The sequence below is a fragment of the Diorhabda sublineata genome, chromosome X (assembly GCF_026230105.1).
Source record: "Diorhabda sublineata isolate icDioSubl1.1 chromosome X, icDioSubl1.1, whole genome shotgun sequence".
NCBI classification, from domain to species: domain Eukaryota; kingdom Metazoa; phylum Arthropoda; class Insecta; order Coleoptera; family Chrysomelidae; genus Diorhabda; species Diorhabda sublineata.
In genome coordinates, this window is record NC_079485.1 from 855,944 (window position 1) to 874,584 (window position 18,641).

The 18,641-nt window shown below is 29.4% G+C and overlaps 1 protein-coding gene across 4 annotated transcripts; it reads left to right on the plus strand.

Annotated features, from left to right (window-relative positions):
* The first annotated feature begins 436 nt into the window (after positions 1-436).
* Positions 437-16,915, plus strand: LOC130451802 (protein AF-10). 4 transcript variants are annotated; one of them, XM_056791055.1, is made up of 15 exons: positions 437-661; positions 927-1,154; positions 1,865-1,944; positions 2,057-2,221; positions 2,621-2,815; positions 3,592-4,125; positions 4,959-5,280; positions 5,337-5,511; positions 5,906-6,250; positions 6,301-6,481; positions 6,541-6,706; positions 7,016-7,189; positions 8,498-8,699; positions 9,927-10,062; positions 11,572-16,915. In XM_056791055.1, exons 2-15 carry the CDS (start codon positions 1,046-1,048, stop codon positions 11,638-11,640), a joined length of 2,853 nt encoding a protein of 950 aa, XP_056647033.1. In that variant the 5' UTR covers positions 437-661; positions 927-1,045; the 3' UTR covers positions 11,641-16,915. The 4 variants fall into 4 exon arrangements, with proteins under 4 accessions (XP_056647033.1, XP_056647036.1, XP_056647034.1 ...); XM_056791056.1 differs by having other exon boundaries at positions 469-722; XM_056791058.1 differs by lacking the exon at positions 9,927-10,062.
* Positions 16,916-18,641: the final 1,726 nt, after the last annotated feature.

Consider the following 18,641-nt stretch of genomic DNA (forward strand, 5'->3'; position numbering starts at 1 on the left):
TTCCTAAATCGATTTTTCATTATAGAATTTGCTCTACAGGCAAAGACTGTAATAACGTTGTTTCTTAAGTCAAATCAAAAGTTGTATAAACAACCAAAGGTGAATAATGAAAAATGATATATTTCATTTGCAACTCAATACATCAATTTTTTAATATCCATTTAACTTGTTTTATTTTGTATAATATAAATACTGATTTATAATAGAAATTTTCAACTTCGAATGGATTTACGGAACACTGCATCAAATCCGTAAAAGAAAGTAATTTCAATAAATTTCACAAATATAGCAGCTAGAGTAATATCCATAATGAAATTTACATATAAATTATTAATAGCAATTATACGAGCAATATTCTACCTTGCTTTAACAAGAAATACCCAGTGTTTGGAAAGTGGATAATTTAAAACCGAAAGTTCGTATTCGTAGACACTTCAGTAATTGTTTGCGCATCCTCTTTGGGAGGCCGCTTTCGGCGCTTTTGTTTTTCGTGCAAATCACAAAAAACAAAATGGTGTATATGTATTCAATGTTTTATTTTGGGTTTTAAAGCATAACTAGAAATAAAACGAACTTTTTAGGATATATTTTAAAAAACTAAATGCAGTTGAGTTAGAAGTTATGAATAAAAATGATCGTTTACATTTACGCAAGAAGTTAGGTAAGATCGTGGGAGGCATGGTGTTTCATAAACTCAACTATAACGTAAATAAATATTACGGGTTTGTAGTAAATATGTTATAAAAAAATATGAAAGAAAACTCTCATTTTTTTTCTAATCTAAGCCAACTATTACTGTATTCATAATGGTTATTAGAATTATATAATTTTTAATTGTTTCTGCTAGAAATAACCTTGTTCTAATTTACATTTAGTATTCTTTTATTTACTAAAAATCAGTAAAATAAATATTCTGCTTGCTTTAGGGTAATTTTTAAGTTATTGAAACTAAAGAAAACGTAGAGATGAGTGTGAACCTGTTGCACTGGTTATGTGGGGTGGGTTTGTCGAATCGCTAGTTTAGCAAAAACTGTTTTTCTGCATTATGAGGGAAATGGTAGGAGGCTGTTGTGTTTGTTCTGACGATAGAGGCTGGTCTGAGAATCCACTTGTTTACTGCGATGGACAATCTTGCACTGTAGCTGTTCACCAAGGTAATTATAATTTTGTTTTAATAAAAAGACTAAACCTAACTCTATGAGATGGATGTATAAGATTTAATTGAAAGTATTTTGTTCATAAATATTTCAGAATAACTATTTTTGTATCATTGCGTTTGGCATGAATCTTGAATATCTTATCTATACGATCTCCAGCTATTTTCTATTAAAACTGATTCACAATCATATAGTGTATGTACATATTTTCCTCTCAACTCACTACATAATGTTTATAAATTTTCATTGTTTATCAAAATTTTTGGTTATATTTTGATGATGAAACAAACTCTTTTGATTTACTAAACTTTTCCTCTTTTTCCGTTTATAGGAGAATGACCACAATAACTAAAACTGCTGAGGTACTTATAAATCAAAGGTCTACATATAAAACACGTGCTTTTTTGTTGATGGTTTTTTTTTGAATTTTATATTTACATTTCTGTATCATTTGTTCCAAATCTGTAAGTACATTTTCCATATTACTTTTTTTGTTAACCAATTTTTCCATACTCTATTCTTAAACCTTTGTGGGACAGAAATTTCCATATGAAAACTCTTCTGAATATATCTTTTATTCATACCAGACCATTACAACGGGACTTATAAGTAGGACTAAATAATGTGATAAGATGGTTATTTTTTATATTTATTGATATAAAATTTTTATGAATGTTTCATTATAATTATTCTTTCTATTTTTTCAGCATGTTATGGTATTGTAACTGTTCCAACTGGTCCTTGGTATTGTCGTAAATGTGAAAGTCAAGAAAGATCTGTTAAAGTGGTAAGTTTATTAAACACTGTGTTACACATTTGTAAACTCGTTTCATAATACTGGTCGTATTTTTCTACTCATATTATTTTTAACATTATTTTAAATAATGTGGAAATTTTAGAAATGTGAATTGTGTCCCAGCAAATATGGAGCTCTTAAACGTACAGATACTTCTGCTTGGGCCCATGTGGTCTGCGCCTTGTATATTCCAGAAGTCCGATTTGGAAATGTTACAACTATGGAACCAATTCAATTGCAGTTGATTCCTGCAGAGAGATTTAATAAGGTGCATATGATTTATATAATTTTAGTATTTACATTGAATAATTTATAATCTACGTAATAATACATAAGCTCAGTCACTTGAGCCTAAGTTCCTATAGTACATCTTACATCTAAAGGTCAAATATTTTTAAGACCTCTTTTTTGTATTAGAGGTTTCATAAATTAATAAATATTTCTGTCAAATAAGCCATGAGATTTTTTAATTTTAATCTATTACTCTGATGAGTGAATTTCATGTATTTCCCAATGTATCTGGGAGACGATTTGGGAAGAATTATTTCTATTTATATAGTTTGATATGATTGATATGATTCTATATTTTTAGCAAAAATTGCTATTTTTTGTAGGTGTAGTAATATTTATATAAATACTTTTTCTTTAATTTATTGTTTTTAAATAGGTATGTTATATATGTGAAGGAAAGAAATCTTCAAATGCTACCATAGGAGCTTGTATGCAGTGTAATAAAGTTGGTTGCAAGCAGCAATTCCATGTTACTTGTGCACAAGGATTAGGTTTACTGTGTGAAGAAGCTGGAAATTATTTGGATAACGTTAAATATTGTGGCTACTGCCAACACCACTACAGTAAACTGGTAAGTAAATTAGATTATTTCAAATATTAAATAATAAAACAAAGTTTTGAATTAGGTATAGAATCAAAAATAAGTTGATTTAAGCTGTCTTCTATATTTATGGGAATCAACTGTGTAAATGCTTAGACAACAGACAACAAACTGTTTTAGCTTAGGAGTTACATTGGACTACAACCTTAAAGATTATTGAGCACCTATCAGAGCTATTCTTCCCACTATCTATAGATTGATAGAGTTATAACAAACTTCAGTATTTGCCAAGGAGGAAAGATCTTTGCTTTTACAAGTTTCTTTTTTGAAGCTTCTCTTTTATATGCCTTCAATAGCGAGGCGACTGTTCCCTATAAAGAAGCTAGTGATAAGGTGTAACTTAGATTTACTGGGAGGTGTCAAATTTCAAAGGAACTTTTTGTAATGATCCCTTCCAGGAAGCCTCTGTCAGAGTGCATCTACTTTCATCCTTCTAAAAATGTTTTTTTATTGCATTTTACTACAACACATAAAGGTGTGTAAGCTGCTGATACATCAATTTATAAACTATTTATTTATATATATATATATATATATATATATATATATATATATATATATATATATATATATTTAAATAATGTAAATTTAGGGAAATATGAGAAATCATATTGGTCAGCTGTTATGTATTGATCAATACAAACTAGAAGTTTGTTCAAAATTATGTATTTCTTTATGAATAAAATTGCAGTTTAAATGTTAGTAAGTATTTTTGGCTTGATTAAGTGTATGTTGAAATTTTTCAGAAGAAGGGTGGTAACGTAAAGACAATCCCCCCTTACAAACCCGTAGCTAACGAAGCACACAATTCTGATTCAAATTCTGAGAAGGAACCTGAAGGAGGCCCATCAAATTCCAAAACAGGTGTTTCTCCACCATCATCAGGTAAACGAAAAGCCATACAGAGCAGCAACAAAGCTCCGGCATCAAAAAACGCTGGTAAAAACAGTTCTCAACAACAACAGCAACAACAAAAATCCGTCCATAATAACAAAACAAGTGAAAAGACTAAAGCGACTGTGAAAATATCAAAACTCGACGAAACAATACTGGAAAGTGGTGAAAATAAAAAAGACACTGAAAGTGAACAAAAAGAAACTAAAGACAATAAGGTATCAAAAAAGCGCAAGGCTAATTCAAGGACGCCTACACCTGTTAGTGGAACACCTAGTGAAGTGAGTGTTGTAACTACAGTGACAAGCATAGTTACACCAACTAGTACAAGCACAATTAATGATAAAAAAAGTGCAATAAGCGATATTATAGATAAAACAAAAAAAGTAAGTTTGATAAATTGTTAAACCTCCATTCCAGTTATTAATTATATCTACTGTTTATTTAAGTTTGATTTTCAGGTAAAATGTGATTTTTCACAAAGGTATGTTCACTACACAATTACACTCTCAGGCGCTTGTTTTGATAACACAACTTTTCGAATCAAATCTCTGAAGACAATAACTTTATCAAAAAGCACTTCATACAGTGTAATTGTGTCAGTGTAGCAATAGTAACAGTTCAATCAGTATTTTTAATCATGCTGAGTATTTTTGTTAATTCTGATCATTAAAATTTATAAATAACAGTATGATTTTTATAACCTAATATGTTGACAATGCTGGGAACTGTATTATACTGCATTCTATTTGCTTTTGTTCCTTATAATATTTAGTAAATATTTTAATCTAAATTTCTTTCTATAAACAGTATAGTCTAGCTGCATCTTCAATCAATACTCTACCTTGTGGAACAAATGAAATATGTGTTGAATGAGTTGTATTTTCGTTATGATTTTTAGTCAACTCTACCTGACTTGATTAAAAAATAGATGCACTCTGTATGTAAATTTTGTATGTATAATTAATTTTCGTTATTTTTCTATCGCAGCTGACCCAAGATATTTTCTATTGATGTTTGCTATTTTTCTTTTATCATCTCATCAAAATTCTTGCTTATATGTTCTTGACTGAAAATGCAATAAGAGGATAGAATATACCTCTATATAAATTATTTGCAATATTTTTATTGTAAACTTGGTAAACAATTAAAATCACCAATTTAAAAAAAAACTTCTGTATTTTTTTTAAATACAGTGGGATATTATTTGTTATCATAGGTAAAAGTGGACACCACACAATTGATTTTAACTAATCAACCAGTGGTAGCCCTAACTTCGATATCTCCTATAAAAACAACATCTCCAGCTACAGCCATAGAGACAATAACAAGTAGTGAGCCTACGGTATCAGCTCCTCCAATCATCCAAACAACACAAGTACCATCCCAATCACTTGTAGTATCTGTTCCTTTAGCAAATACTACTCTAAGTCCTCACAAATCCATTCTCAATAATCAGACGACAACCGTCGTACCACCTGTTGTTGAAGAAAGAAGTAGTAGCATCGGAAGTACAGAAAGAAGTACTCCTGTCATTATTAGTAAGTATAGTAATTTCTAGTAGTTGAACTGTATTGATACCTGGTTTATTCTGCAGATAATATGATAGGAAGCAGCAGTAATCAGGATATTCTAACTTCCGATATGAATTCAGGAGGTCTTAAGATAACTTATGAAAAACAGGTGGATTCCATAAATACAGAGGTAGATATGGAATTAGACCTGGAACCCACCCCATCCACTAATGTTGAAGTACCTGCTAAAAGAGGAAGGTGAGTTGGATTATTCAAGTATTTTTTTATTCTAGAGAAGTTAATGGGTTTTATAGATATTATACTATTTATAAATTTAAAGAAGATTTCGAAAAAGACAAAAGGTTAGTATTAGAATAAATATATAAATAGAAAGATACTAGGCGAGAAGAGATAAAAGTCTGCAAAGATTAGAAAAAGAAAATATGATTAAAGTTAGATAGGTAGTGAAGATAACACAACTGGGGGAAGGTTGCTTGAACATTAAATACTTTTTCAAAAAAGATATGTCCAAAGAAATGAAAATTCTTGTTTATAAGTTTTTTTGAGTTACGGACAAGCTCCAACGTATATTTTTCCAAAGATATTGATTCAAGCTGTGTTATTAAATGTACTTATTTATTTATCATTAAAGATCTCAATCTCAATCAAATGAAAAGACTGACAGAGCAAGTCGCAGCAGAAAACGCAATAGTACTGGTGGATCCAATTCAACACCTGCAGCCCTCTTAACCAGTAACACTACTCTGCCTAAAAGATCTAGCAGATCAACGCATGTAACTCCTCCTCCCTCTACCGACTCTCCTGGTGCTTTTAGTTCCATAGTGCCTCCACAGATAAAGGATTCCCCACCTAGTAGTCCAAGCTCTGAAAGCCAAAGTGTTCCTCCAATAAGTAGAAGAACGAGAGCTAGAAAAAGTGACTCATCTATCATTGGTACTGGATCTGGATCATCAAAAGATAGCAAAGATGTTAAAATGTAAGTCCTATTTTTTTTCAATTATCAATGAATGACTGATCTTTTTTTAGATTTCAAAATGGTTTATCAGCTCCTCATATGTTGGGAAATCAATTAAACCCGAATTCGACGATGCATTCGAAAATGAATGATCATTTAAATAATGAATTAGAGGCTCACAGTATATTCAACCCTAACGAAAGCAATTCTAGTCTTGTAGGACCCCAACTACACCAGAGAGTACTTCAATCAGTAAGTTAATTCTTCTTGATAATTTTAAAATAGTAATATTATTTTCGTTGATATTCCAGGCGAGAGCTAGTAGTACTGGATCTAGTACCGCTTCTGGTGGTAGTGGATTGTCCTCTATGTTGAGTGGTGGGGGTGGTAACATACCTCAAACATTGGACCAACTCCTCGAAAGGCAATGGGAGCAGGGATCCCAGTTTCTTATGGAACAAGCCCAACATTTTGACAGTAATATGATTTTTCATAATATTTTCTAAAACTAGCTAAATAAAACAATATATTGCATTGAATGGGAACTCCAGAAAATCTAGTTTTTATTTAATAACAATTGAAATTGTTTGTTACATTTTCCTGCACATAAATACACCACAAACAATTAGTTTATGGTTATTAACTGGATTGTCTTTGGTTTTACTAATTTTATTTCATAAATCTACTAATTTCATTTACAAATTCTACAGTCAATATTTCAGTGCATTTTATATTTAAAATAGCTTCATGTGAGTAGAATAATGAAATAAACTTCTATTATTTCAGTTGCGTCACTTTTATCCTGTTTACATCAGTTGCGAGCCGAAAATTTACGGTTAGAAGAACATGTGAGCTCTTTGATACAAAGGAGGGACCATTTGTTAGCAGTTAATGCTAGATTAGCAATTCCTCTTACCAATCAACCACCTGCAGCTCCATTATCGACGCATTCCCATTCAGGTATTTATTTATTTAGACATACAATTTTGTAATGTTACACATTTTCAACATATTTTGGACAAATCAGGAAATCGAAATAAGGAATGTTTCCATATTTTAATTCTCTTTCCATCAAAGGAGATTTATGCTTTCTTGCTCCCTAGTATATTTATTGGTGTATATTTGTATTTTTAAAATGTAAAGCCATAAATTGATTTTGTATGTAGAATTGTGACTATTTCCACTGATATTTTTACTATTTCTTTAGGTTTCTTACCACATTGTTTAATATTTTGTCTCTTTTTTATTAAAATAATCAAGCCTACTGCTTCAGTTAGATATCAAACACTGTTTTCATTCGGCCATAAAACGTTTTCATAATAAAAATCAATGTACAGTAAAAAATATTTTATTTTTTTGTGTTTCACTAGTTTGATTGTGAAAAGATGATGATATTGTAGAATGTGTTGGTTTGTAAAAGAGGTTTCGGGATCTTCACAAATGAATAATTTTTTAAATAAACCATAATGCATTTGGATTAATCTGCTACTGAAATTTGCTTTTAATGAAATTCTATTTCCGATTTTGTTTAGTACTCGCAGGTTGATCATGTTTAGTAAGATGATTTTGTACAGAACTGATGAAATTTATCGTAATTTGTAAAATCGGCCACAAATTTATATAATTCATAGTTTGGGAATCTGTAAATGAACAAAAAGTTTTACTTTAAGGTAGATAAGATACTAAGAATTCAACCTAATTTTAGGAATTCTATCAGATTACCATGTTTCCTTTGGTTTTCTTATTATTAAATTATTTCTTCTGTCTTTGATATTCCTTTGCACTTTTATTATTATGATTTGATGAAATTATTATAAATTTTGTGTTTATGATGAAATCGCTTTTTAAACGAATCGTTTTAAGTGTAAGGGAAGATAATAGAGGAAAGAATAATCTAATAATATCTTCATAAAAAAATATACATAATTACCTCAATTTTCTAGTTTCACTCCGCTAGTCTTTACTAGAGGCCATACTAGAATAATATAAACTATTTTGTATATTATGATGAGCAATTTTTCAAAATATTTGTATAATTGCATGTTTAAATATCAAAATTAGCTTTTGCTGATAGTAAAATTTCAAATTTTGACATTGGCTGTCAACATCAAGTATTTTTTTTCATTAGATTGGCCTTAGATATCCAAGTTTACCAGCCAGAAGTAAATTTTATAACAAATTTATGTAGATATTTGGCCAAATCCATTATTCATGTAAAATCAACTTTTAATAAAATTCTTTATTTACAAATTTGAAATTTTCTCACAGTAAACAATATCCATCCATCAGTGGCCGCAGTACATGGAGAAGTACCTAGGTCGTCGAGACATGGTGGTGGTTATCCCAGTCATCCTCAGTCATCAGCTCAGCATCCCATGGAAAATGGTTTACCACCTGATACATATCCTCCTAGTTCTCATCGAACCAGAAGTCCCAATAATCATGGCAGTCAACCAAGTCCCAATGTGAGGTGAGAGTACTTCTATTCAAAACATTAATATTTATGTATAAGTGAAAAAGTTTTCACAATTTCATAATTTTTCATAAGGTATTGTGTTCATTATTTTGTTTTTCGATTATGTTTGTTAACGTGCAAAATTCAATTGATTTTTTGCTTATTTGTGGTTTTTTTTCAGAACTTTCTCCAATAAAAATGATTTTTTTTTCAATTTAAAACAGAGCATTTAGACTAATATAGATTACCTTATATGTCACTGAAAATTTTCGGGACTTTAAAAGTACCAGAACATATTTATCTATAAATATTTGATTTTACTATCAAGAGTTTGAGGGAGAGTAGGATTCCTGTTATAGAAAAACACCCTGTAAGTCCAGTTCTCTCTAATCCATCTTTTTAAAATTAGTCTCCATAGCTTTTTCGCGCCAATCTTAATCTGATAGTTATAATTTCAATACAACCTTATATGTAGTTTTAAATGTGTTGTTAAAAGGTAGACCTTGGATAAAGGTTAATCTAGTTTATATTTAAATTGGAATATCTGTTGGTGATATTCATACTGAACTCACTGTTTGCTACAACTACATCATTCACAATTACACTGTCTGATCGTTCAAAAAACTTCTATAAGTTTCTGACTCAAAAACCAGACAGTATAATTGTGAGTGTAATGGTAGTTTAAATAGTTTATTCAGTATTTGCTGCTTGGTGAAAATAAATATCACTATCATACATGTTGCTTTGAAATGTTCTTTTGTATGTCCAAGAAGAAAGTTTTTATAAACATTCAATAACCACGTTAGGATGTGAGCTTGTAATTAACTTGGTTTATTGCCAAAATTCTGCTTTTATAGTGGTTGTAAGAAAGATAAAGTGCATTCGATACCCAATATTTGACTATTTCAGTCGTGATTCCCGAACTATACACCGGAGTCAAAAGAACTTGTTTTCTATGATTTTTTTTTAGATACTGTTAGTCCTTTTATTGAGAATTAGAAAAACTTAATTTCTTTTGAATTAGTAGATAAGTGTTTTGTTCATCATCAGGTTATTTGGTGAAGTAAACTCATATTCCTCGTTACTTTCACACTGGATTTCAAATCAACAACTTTATTTTAAAGCAGGTGAAATAATGAAATAAATTTGTACAAATGTACAAATCAGAATTTTTATCCAGAAAGAAACTTCATGCAAACATATTTATATTTCGAATTTTAACAAAGCTGACATGTATTTTAGACATTCACCAGCTGGCGCGTACACCAATAGTAGTCTACAAAGACAGAATGCAGACGGACGTTCTGTGTCTGCACTCCGACCTCCTCAGCCTTATCTGTTGTACGATAGGGCTGGAGGACCTTCTCCCCAACAACAGGTATTTCCTCTCTCACTTCTACTCATAAAATTCTGTTCTTGCTTGAGTAAAACATGCTTGAGGGAATGCCTTAGTTGAAATACATTTTCTATGTATATATTCAAATACATTTTTTTTAAATTCTCATGGTATACGTCATTGTAGAAATAATGCTGATCTACTACCTCATTTAATTAAATTTTGTTGCACAATTATAACCATTAATTGTGATAAAAATGATGAGGAATAAGGTACTTGCTTTTATAAAAAGTATTTATTTATTTATTTTATAAGTTCTTGATGTGAAATAATGTCAAAAAGTAAAATATTTAATTAAAAGTAAAAAAATTAAATATGTATATTTATGAATATATATATTGATCAAAGACTTGAAAAAATATAATAAAAATTGTATATAAACTATCCAAAACTATTTTTATCTCAAACCATGCAAGTACTCTATTGTTATACAGGTAAAATTTTTTGTATTTTTAGAAGACATTTTATAATGACCTATTTACTTGAGAGTTTATTTTAAAATTAATCATATCATCTGTTTTGCTTGGATATTACGGTTCTTTGTTTTTTTTATTACTCAAAACATCTCGCTTTGTGGTAGAGGGCTCGCAGAGTTCAAAAAATTTGCAACTAAAAAATAGAATCATAAGTTGACGGCTGTTACGAAGATTCTTGCATAGTCGATATAATTTCAACCTTAATTTGCAAAAAACAACTGAAGAAACATTTTATTTTTAAATGTATTGCAATTAACTGGAACTGGTACTAGTTTTCCAGTAAATGTTTTTTCTCAATATGCAGATTGACTATAGTACATTAATCACTTGCAATTTGATTGTTAGTGATGCAACCATTTAACCTCTTCAATATTAACTCAAAATTGAAGTTCCAGTACAACTGATAGAATCTCCGTAACAGTTGCATAATACAACATTGAACAGAACAGAATATTTGGTATAATAATTTATCAGATGTATGTAACATTTTAAAAAGTATTGTATTGAAATAGCATTTGAAATATCTGTAATTTAATGATTAGGAAAAAATTTTATTATTTTTGTTTCTGTGTTTGTACAAATTGTTTTTACTCCAAATATTTTTGCACTGTTATAAATAGATACCGTGATTAATTGTATAGTTGAATGAAAGTATTTATTTTTTGAAAAATCAACAGAAACTATTAGATGTTTCATTACATTATTACTTGTGTCAATTTATTTTGATTTGTATCAGTACAGAATTGATTTGTGTTTCTATCATCAGAAAACAATTAGTTGAAAACAATCGGTGCATTAGAATTGAGCGTATAGTTCAGTAAAAAAAATGAAATATTATTTAAGGAGTGTGAGGCTTAGACAGATAATACCAACTCGTGTTTAGTATTAATCACTTTTATTAAAATCAAACCTGTATGCTTATGTCTAGATTGGCATATTGTATAATCTACTGATTTGAATTTGTTAATATGAAAGGCCAAGAAACGGCCTCTTTACGAGAATTTTTATTTTACAGATGGTAATACGAAGAGACAGGGGCGATAGAGAATCGGATATGCTTCAACATGCCTCTAAACCCAGCTGAAGTCAATTTGTTGACCCATCTTTTAGTATTAATAAATTATTAGACTTGCATTGACAAATCATTAACGAAAAAAATTATTTTTTATAGGTTTGTCATAGGTATTGATTCAGAAAAATTAGAAATGTGAGATTATCAATTATGAAATTTCGGCAAAAAGAATAGTCAATTTGAATAAGGAAAATTTAACACAGAATTATATACATTCTTATATAAATTGCATCTTCTTTAATCGAGCTTCATTCCAAAAGGAATACAGTGTGTTTGGAATGTAATGTGAAATGTTGTTACAGAATTTGAACCACATTTTTTGACCTAAAATAACTTTATTGATGTGCTTATACAAAAGTGTTTTTCATTTGTTGTGACCGATACATGTTGCCTCTTCGCAATATCTCGAACAGTTATATGACCATCCTCTTCAATAATGACTTTGATTTGGCCATTATCAACTTCAGTAGGCCGATCAGAATATAAATCATCTTTTAGAAAAAAATCTCAAGAACGGAATTTTTTATACCAATTCTGACACGTGCAATACCATCATAAACTTCACATATGTCTTTGTGATACGCCTAAGGGTTGATGTTCACATTTAAGTAGCATGAGATTTTTGCAGTTAATTTTTTTCTGCTGAAACAAATGTTAAAAATACTTGAACAGCTCTACAAAAAACCTGAGTGCTTACTTATTTCGATAACATTTGCTGTTTAAGAGTTATTCAATGATGAAGTTGTATTCATAGTTAAATTCATCATTTTCCTATTCTTTATTTACTATCGTTTTTTGTTTGCAATAAAATTATGGAGCAACCGTATATTTTGTAAATATACGGCCTATCGGAGTAACCGTGTATTTTGTAAATATACGGCTTATTGGAGTTACCCCATAATTTTATTGCAAACAAAAAGCGACGGTAAGTAAAAAATAGGAAAATGATGAATTTCATTATAAACACAAATTTTTCGTTGAATAACTTTTAAACGCGTTAAATTTCCTACAAGAAATAACTGTTCAAGTATTTTTAACTACGTTTGTTTCAGTGGAAAAAAATTGACTGCAAAAAGTGCAAAAATATCAAGTTGTTTAAATGGGAAATGTATATGATTTAGGCACGGGTTAATGTCAATATTAAGGATTGGTTTGGTTCTGATATTTACATTCTATTTCCAATCCAATTTGAGAAATAATGGACCCCCTACTGTCTATAAGAGGCCCATTGCATTCTCTTATTAATATCCATGTTCGATTACAAAAGATGCAATATTTGTACAAGGTGTCCAAAATAGTATTTATTATTGAAAATGTAAGTAAGTGGCTGATTAAATATTCTTAAAAATTCATTTTAAGTTGTTTTGTTGTCAATAAAAGTTAACTATTATCATTTAGAACTCTTCCCATATAATTCGGAAAATGTAATAATACATTGTGAAAATTATTTTTGGGCTAGAGACTCTTACCACTATTGTGATCTATCATGTAACTTGAGGGTCTCCTTACTTCAAGACAACCAAATAAAATTGATAAATTGAATTTATGAAGTTTGTGCCTCAATTTTAAATAAAAACGATATTTTGCTAATAAAAACAATTTAAATACGGCCACTAAAGTGCTTATTTTCAATTGCGGATGTAGTTTGACCGAAATAGAATTGAAGCATGGACGAGTTTCATATATTATTAAAACTGATGCAAGGTGCAACCAAAAAAGCTAAATAATAGGCCACATAAATTTGATAAGACTTCCTTCCTCGATCCTAAATTTTCTGTGTTGATAAATCTTTAGTGACATTAATGATTGAAGCTTCTCTATTTTTTATAAATCTTCATGGATATAAGTAATTGATATATTCAGATTGACATTATTTTTATAAAGTTTCTGAAGACAGTTGTGGTCTTAGTCTAATTAATCACCCATTACATATTACGTTTTGGTGTTTGATCAATGTCTTATTTGTCATTGTTAGGAATTTCTGGACATCTTGAACGAATGAGTATGTACATACGTTTTCTAGTATTTTTTGAGGCTGATAGTAACTCATATGCCAAAAATCTAGTATTCGGTTTGAGTTTTGCTCATTTTATATATTTTTTATTAAAAAAAAACTTCACCAGTTGTGGTTGAACTTTTGAACTGAATTATTACTGATTTTTTTTTAAATTATGATATGTACGAATTCATTTTTTAAAATATGTTTTCATTTGTAAAATATTTTTACTGAAAGTTTGTTTAGGGAAATTTGTTCACGTTTTTAATTGTTACCAGTGAGTACATTACTTAAGTATTTTAAATGATTTTTATTAAAAAAAAAAAACAAAAACAAAATCGATGCTTTGTAGTAATCTAAAGGGGTGGAATGAAAGATTGCATGTGAATGTATGAATTGAAAACTATACGAGTGTTTAACAATAGATTGCGAATTTTTTATTTAAATATACAAGCGCACACTTCCTATAGCGGTCCCTAACTGACGACAGCCGAAGATAACAAACATTTTAATTTCTAGTTTTAGTAATAAATGTTATTATTTTTTAAAAAGTTTTCAATGTCTCAATGGACAAATTTAAATTAATAACCTGCCCAATTTTATCGACATTGCTTTAGAAACATATTTTTAAATGACATTATTATTTTATGTAATAAACTTACTATTTGTCAAAAAGTATATTCTCTTCTAATTTTTGTAAAATTGACGTTTTTATTTTTTTAAACTGACTAGTCCTTTTTTTCAATATATAATGTTTTTAAAATACTTGTTTTCGTATTTTAATGATGTACCTGAAGTAAATATCATTAGTTTCTCATTAAATAACTAAGCTGTACAGAATGTCCGTCTATTATATATATTTTGCATGTGAAAAACTTGATCGTAATTATATTTTTGTTTGGCTCAAAAAATGTGAAGAGTTAAATTGCTATATATAGCGAATCTGTCATAGTGAAATCTAAATAATATATTTTTTGTATGATTAGTCTTCATCATTTTAACATCTTATTGTTTCACTCTTCTTAACATCAAATTATTTATATTTATTTCGAAATATATTCCGAACATATAGTTTTAGAATAATTGCTAATGTATATTTATCACTTTAAAAAGATCTTGAATCATGATACATAGATAAATATACAATATTGTTACCAAAAATCGATGTCAAGTTGAAACCTAACAACACACCTGCTTAGATAAATAATAAAAATTCACAGATTCTAGATTATCAAATCTTGATAAACATCTTAATTCTTATCATATATTACTATATATTGAGCTTGACTTGATGACTGGATAAAATATTTACTATAATGCCATTTCTATTTCAATATAATGTGCTGATTAAGATTATAATTGTGATTTTCTTTTATTAATCTGGAAATTGACAAAACTCTTGATCCTTAGGGCTAATATTCTGCATTGAACTTCCAATGTCAGTTTTAAACCACAGATCAAGGTTTTAACGTTAGCGACGCACACGGGGACCAAATGCATGAGTTCTTGGCAGAAATTATTTCAAGGCATTAAATTGGTAAAAATAGAATTAAAAGCACATGTCTAGTATTTAAGCATGTTCTATTATGGCTAGGCCATGAATTAAAACTTTATGTATTGAGGGTGTCATTGGATACCAATTATACTTTTCCACAAAGTCTTGCAGTCTTCATAGCGTATTTTTAGAACTTGTTCACATTAATTAAACCGTTTGATAAATCTAATATCCAATCCAGTAATCTTTGCTGCAACTTCTGAAACGCTGAAAAATCTCCTAGCCGTATTCCCATCATTACTGCTTCTGGTCTTTCATTTTGCCAAATAATTAATTGCTGCTGCTCTCCTGGATTGCTTAAGAGCAATCGTATGAGTACAAGGGATACAAAGAAGATACTAGAGTCTTTAGCGTTTGGGTCAGAAAAGAACATTCTGACTGTACCGAACCATCCAAGCCCCACTTACATATTAGCTTCAAATTATTTAAAGAATCCATTTTTGGCGCTTCCACAACTTCTTTCTGAGTTTTTTTTCAACGTTTTCAAATTTCTTGTATGCCAGCCTGTATTTGGCAGCTCTTTGGCTTTGGCTGACTTATTTTTCAAATTTTTTGTGTTCCTAACAAAGACATAACCATATTTTCATTCTTATATTTTGAATCTATATCTTTCTTCAAACGTTTGATGAGAAGCACTATTTCATTGTCAGATCTTTTTTGTTCTTGGTCCATTTTTGTTTCACCATCTTACTTAAACAATTAAACTTTAAAATCAATACAAGCAGTATTATTTTGTCTCGGAAAAGTTTATTTATATTATTCAACTATGACCTGTGAAATAGATAAAATTTGTTTATTCTTGATTTAAACTAGAGTTTATAAACCTCAGTTGTATTTCCGGTTTTACACTAGGTTCTAAAATTGATCCTCAAAGATCCATATAAAAAGAGATCTTTTAATGATAGTTCTATTTCTGTATACCAAAACAAAAGTGAGTTTTAGTGGTCTCGATGATGGATGGTTATCATTCTGTTTATGTATTTGAAACGATACTAGGTACTACATTTTGTTTCATAATCATTTTGAGACAGCTAATAATGACGGACATCCTGTTCACGAAGCGAAAAATTCAAAATTTTAACCCCAATTATATATTCAAATACTAACTAGCTTAAAATATAGAATTACGATGTGAAAGAGGTCACCTTTGATGTAGTTATATAAACAACTATTGACTGAATTGTTATATTTGGAATAAAATTGTAGTGAAAAGAAAAAATAAAGCAAAGAAAAATGAAAATCAATAAATTGTAGGTAGTTATTTATTAATTTCATTATGAACGATCACAATTTGTTTGATTTTGATTTTTTTGTAAACTTTAGTTTTAATAGACGATAGATTCTAGTATCAATAGTAACATAGATTTGGATGAATCTCAGGGAAGAAAACCTTATAAATAATTAACTGTTTAAATTACTTGTTGCCAGTACACAGCCATATTAGTATATAATAAAAAAACAATTGTAAATATTAGACCTTGGTAGTTGCCATGTTTTTTTCATAAATTAGAATAAGGATCTTAAAATCTAGTTTTTTAAAATACTAAAAGGATCCCTATTTTTCTGCTTATATTTTTGGGGTTTTTGTACTTTTATAAATTTAGAATAGGAAATTTTAGATACAAGCTGGTGTGAATATACATTTTGATTATTATTATTATTATTATTACGTTGTTTTGAATATTGTAAAGTTGTATATTTTTTGTTTTTGTTTGTAATATAAGTATTTGTAGAAAGTATTACATTTTATTTAACTTTCTATCTCCTTGATTAAAAAAATACACAGTACATTTTTATTTATTTTAATTTCTAATCCTTCATAATTGTCTATATAAGGACACAAAACGAAATTATTGGAAATATAGTGAAAGCAAATTTTCTATGCATGGACTCTAGAAAAAAATCTGTAGCTTCCATTATTTTTCTGATTTTAGTGTATATGAAACGAAAAGGAAACTTAAGCAACGAAAAATGGTTATAATTAACACTAAAGAAAATACAAGATTAAATTTTCCAAAATAATTATTTATTTGAAATCAACCTATCTTAACTTCATTCCATACTCCAAAATCCACGTGTTGTTTTATGCAACAATGCGTGAATTTTTCTCCAGGTCTTCTGCAGACCCCTCATCTTATATCGATACCATGCAAGCACACTGCTTTCGTCTGAGGAGAGAACAAAGCCCCATTTTTCGTCAGTCCAATTAACGTCTTTGCAAATTGTAGGTGGGAGTTGCTAGTCTCTTGGTAACGACTGGAAACAGCAGACTGATTCTTATTCAGCACACTGGTCAGTTCTGACGTAACTCTGGTGTTGTCGCAATAGGGTGACCGCTTGAGCTAGAATTATTGTTTGTTGTTAATGGAGATTTATATCGTTTGATGGTCAATTGATAGTGGTGGGTCATGTAGATAACCTTTTATAAGGGACAATCACCCCGAATTAACACTATTGTAAACAAGAATATGATTTCATATTCAGATTTTTTGCCAGTGACTTGCGAACGCATGGGTGTCAGCTGAGTCGTTTTTTTTTGCTTAAGAGGCTATATTTCAACCATTTCCTTTTTTTTCACCAAAGGGGAAAACGTACGATAATAGCAACCAATCTCTTAAACCAATATTATCCCATATTCTAACGCAAATCTGACAATAATCACGATATATGCTAATTACATTGTTTATATTAATTTAATGAAATTGTGTGAGCCCACTTGATAATCACACTACAACACAGAACATACCTGCGGTGCTTGCCTTGTGACACCTGGGCAGGTACAAGGTGAGAAAGTAAACTAAAAATAAGGGTTGTTTAACTTGAAGTAGTATGGCCGATTTTTATACATAGTTTGTGGAATATTATTCTGATGTCCTATTCGTGTAGACACTTATAGAACTTTTGTCAGACGTTTGGAAGCTTCACTAACAAAGTAACTTTGACAAAGTCATATTTCATCTATCAGACAAATTAGTGACCAAGTACAAAAATTATTCAGCCAATATTCAATCTGGGCTAACAGTGGGCGTTAATATTTGTTTTGAAAATGTATTTAGAGGGTGCGCGTGGAAATAACAAACTTCGAATTAATATATGGTAAACTGTACAATTATTGGACACTTAAAGTATGTGGTCATCTAATAATGAGTAAAGTTTTGCATCTAGATCACAAGAAATAGAAAAGAACGATAATTATTCTAAATAATTGAATATATATATATATATATATATATATATATATATATATATATATATATATATATATATATATATATATATATAATAAATATAATAACAAAATTTTGTAGATTTAGAAATCAAATTTCAATAGTTATATGGACACAACAGTTATTGAATTATTTGGTTTATATAGATATTTTAGAGTTGGTTGATGTGAATACCAGCAAACAACAAAACACGAAACCAAGGAAAAATGATTAATAACCACATTTGTTCATTTCT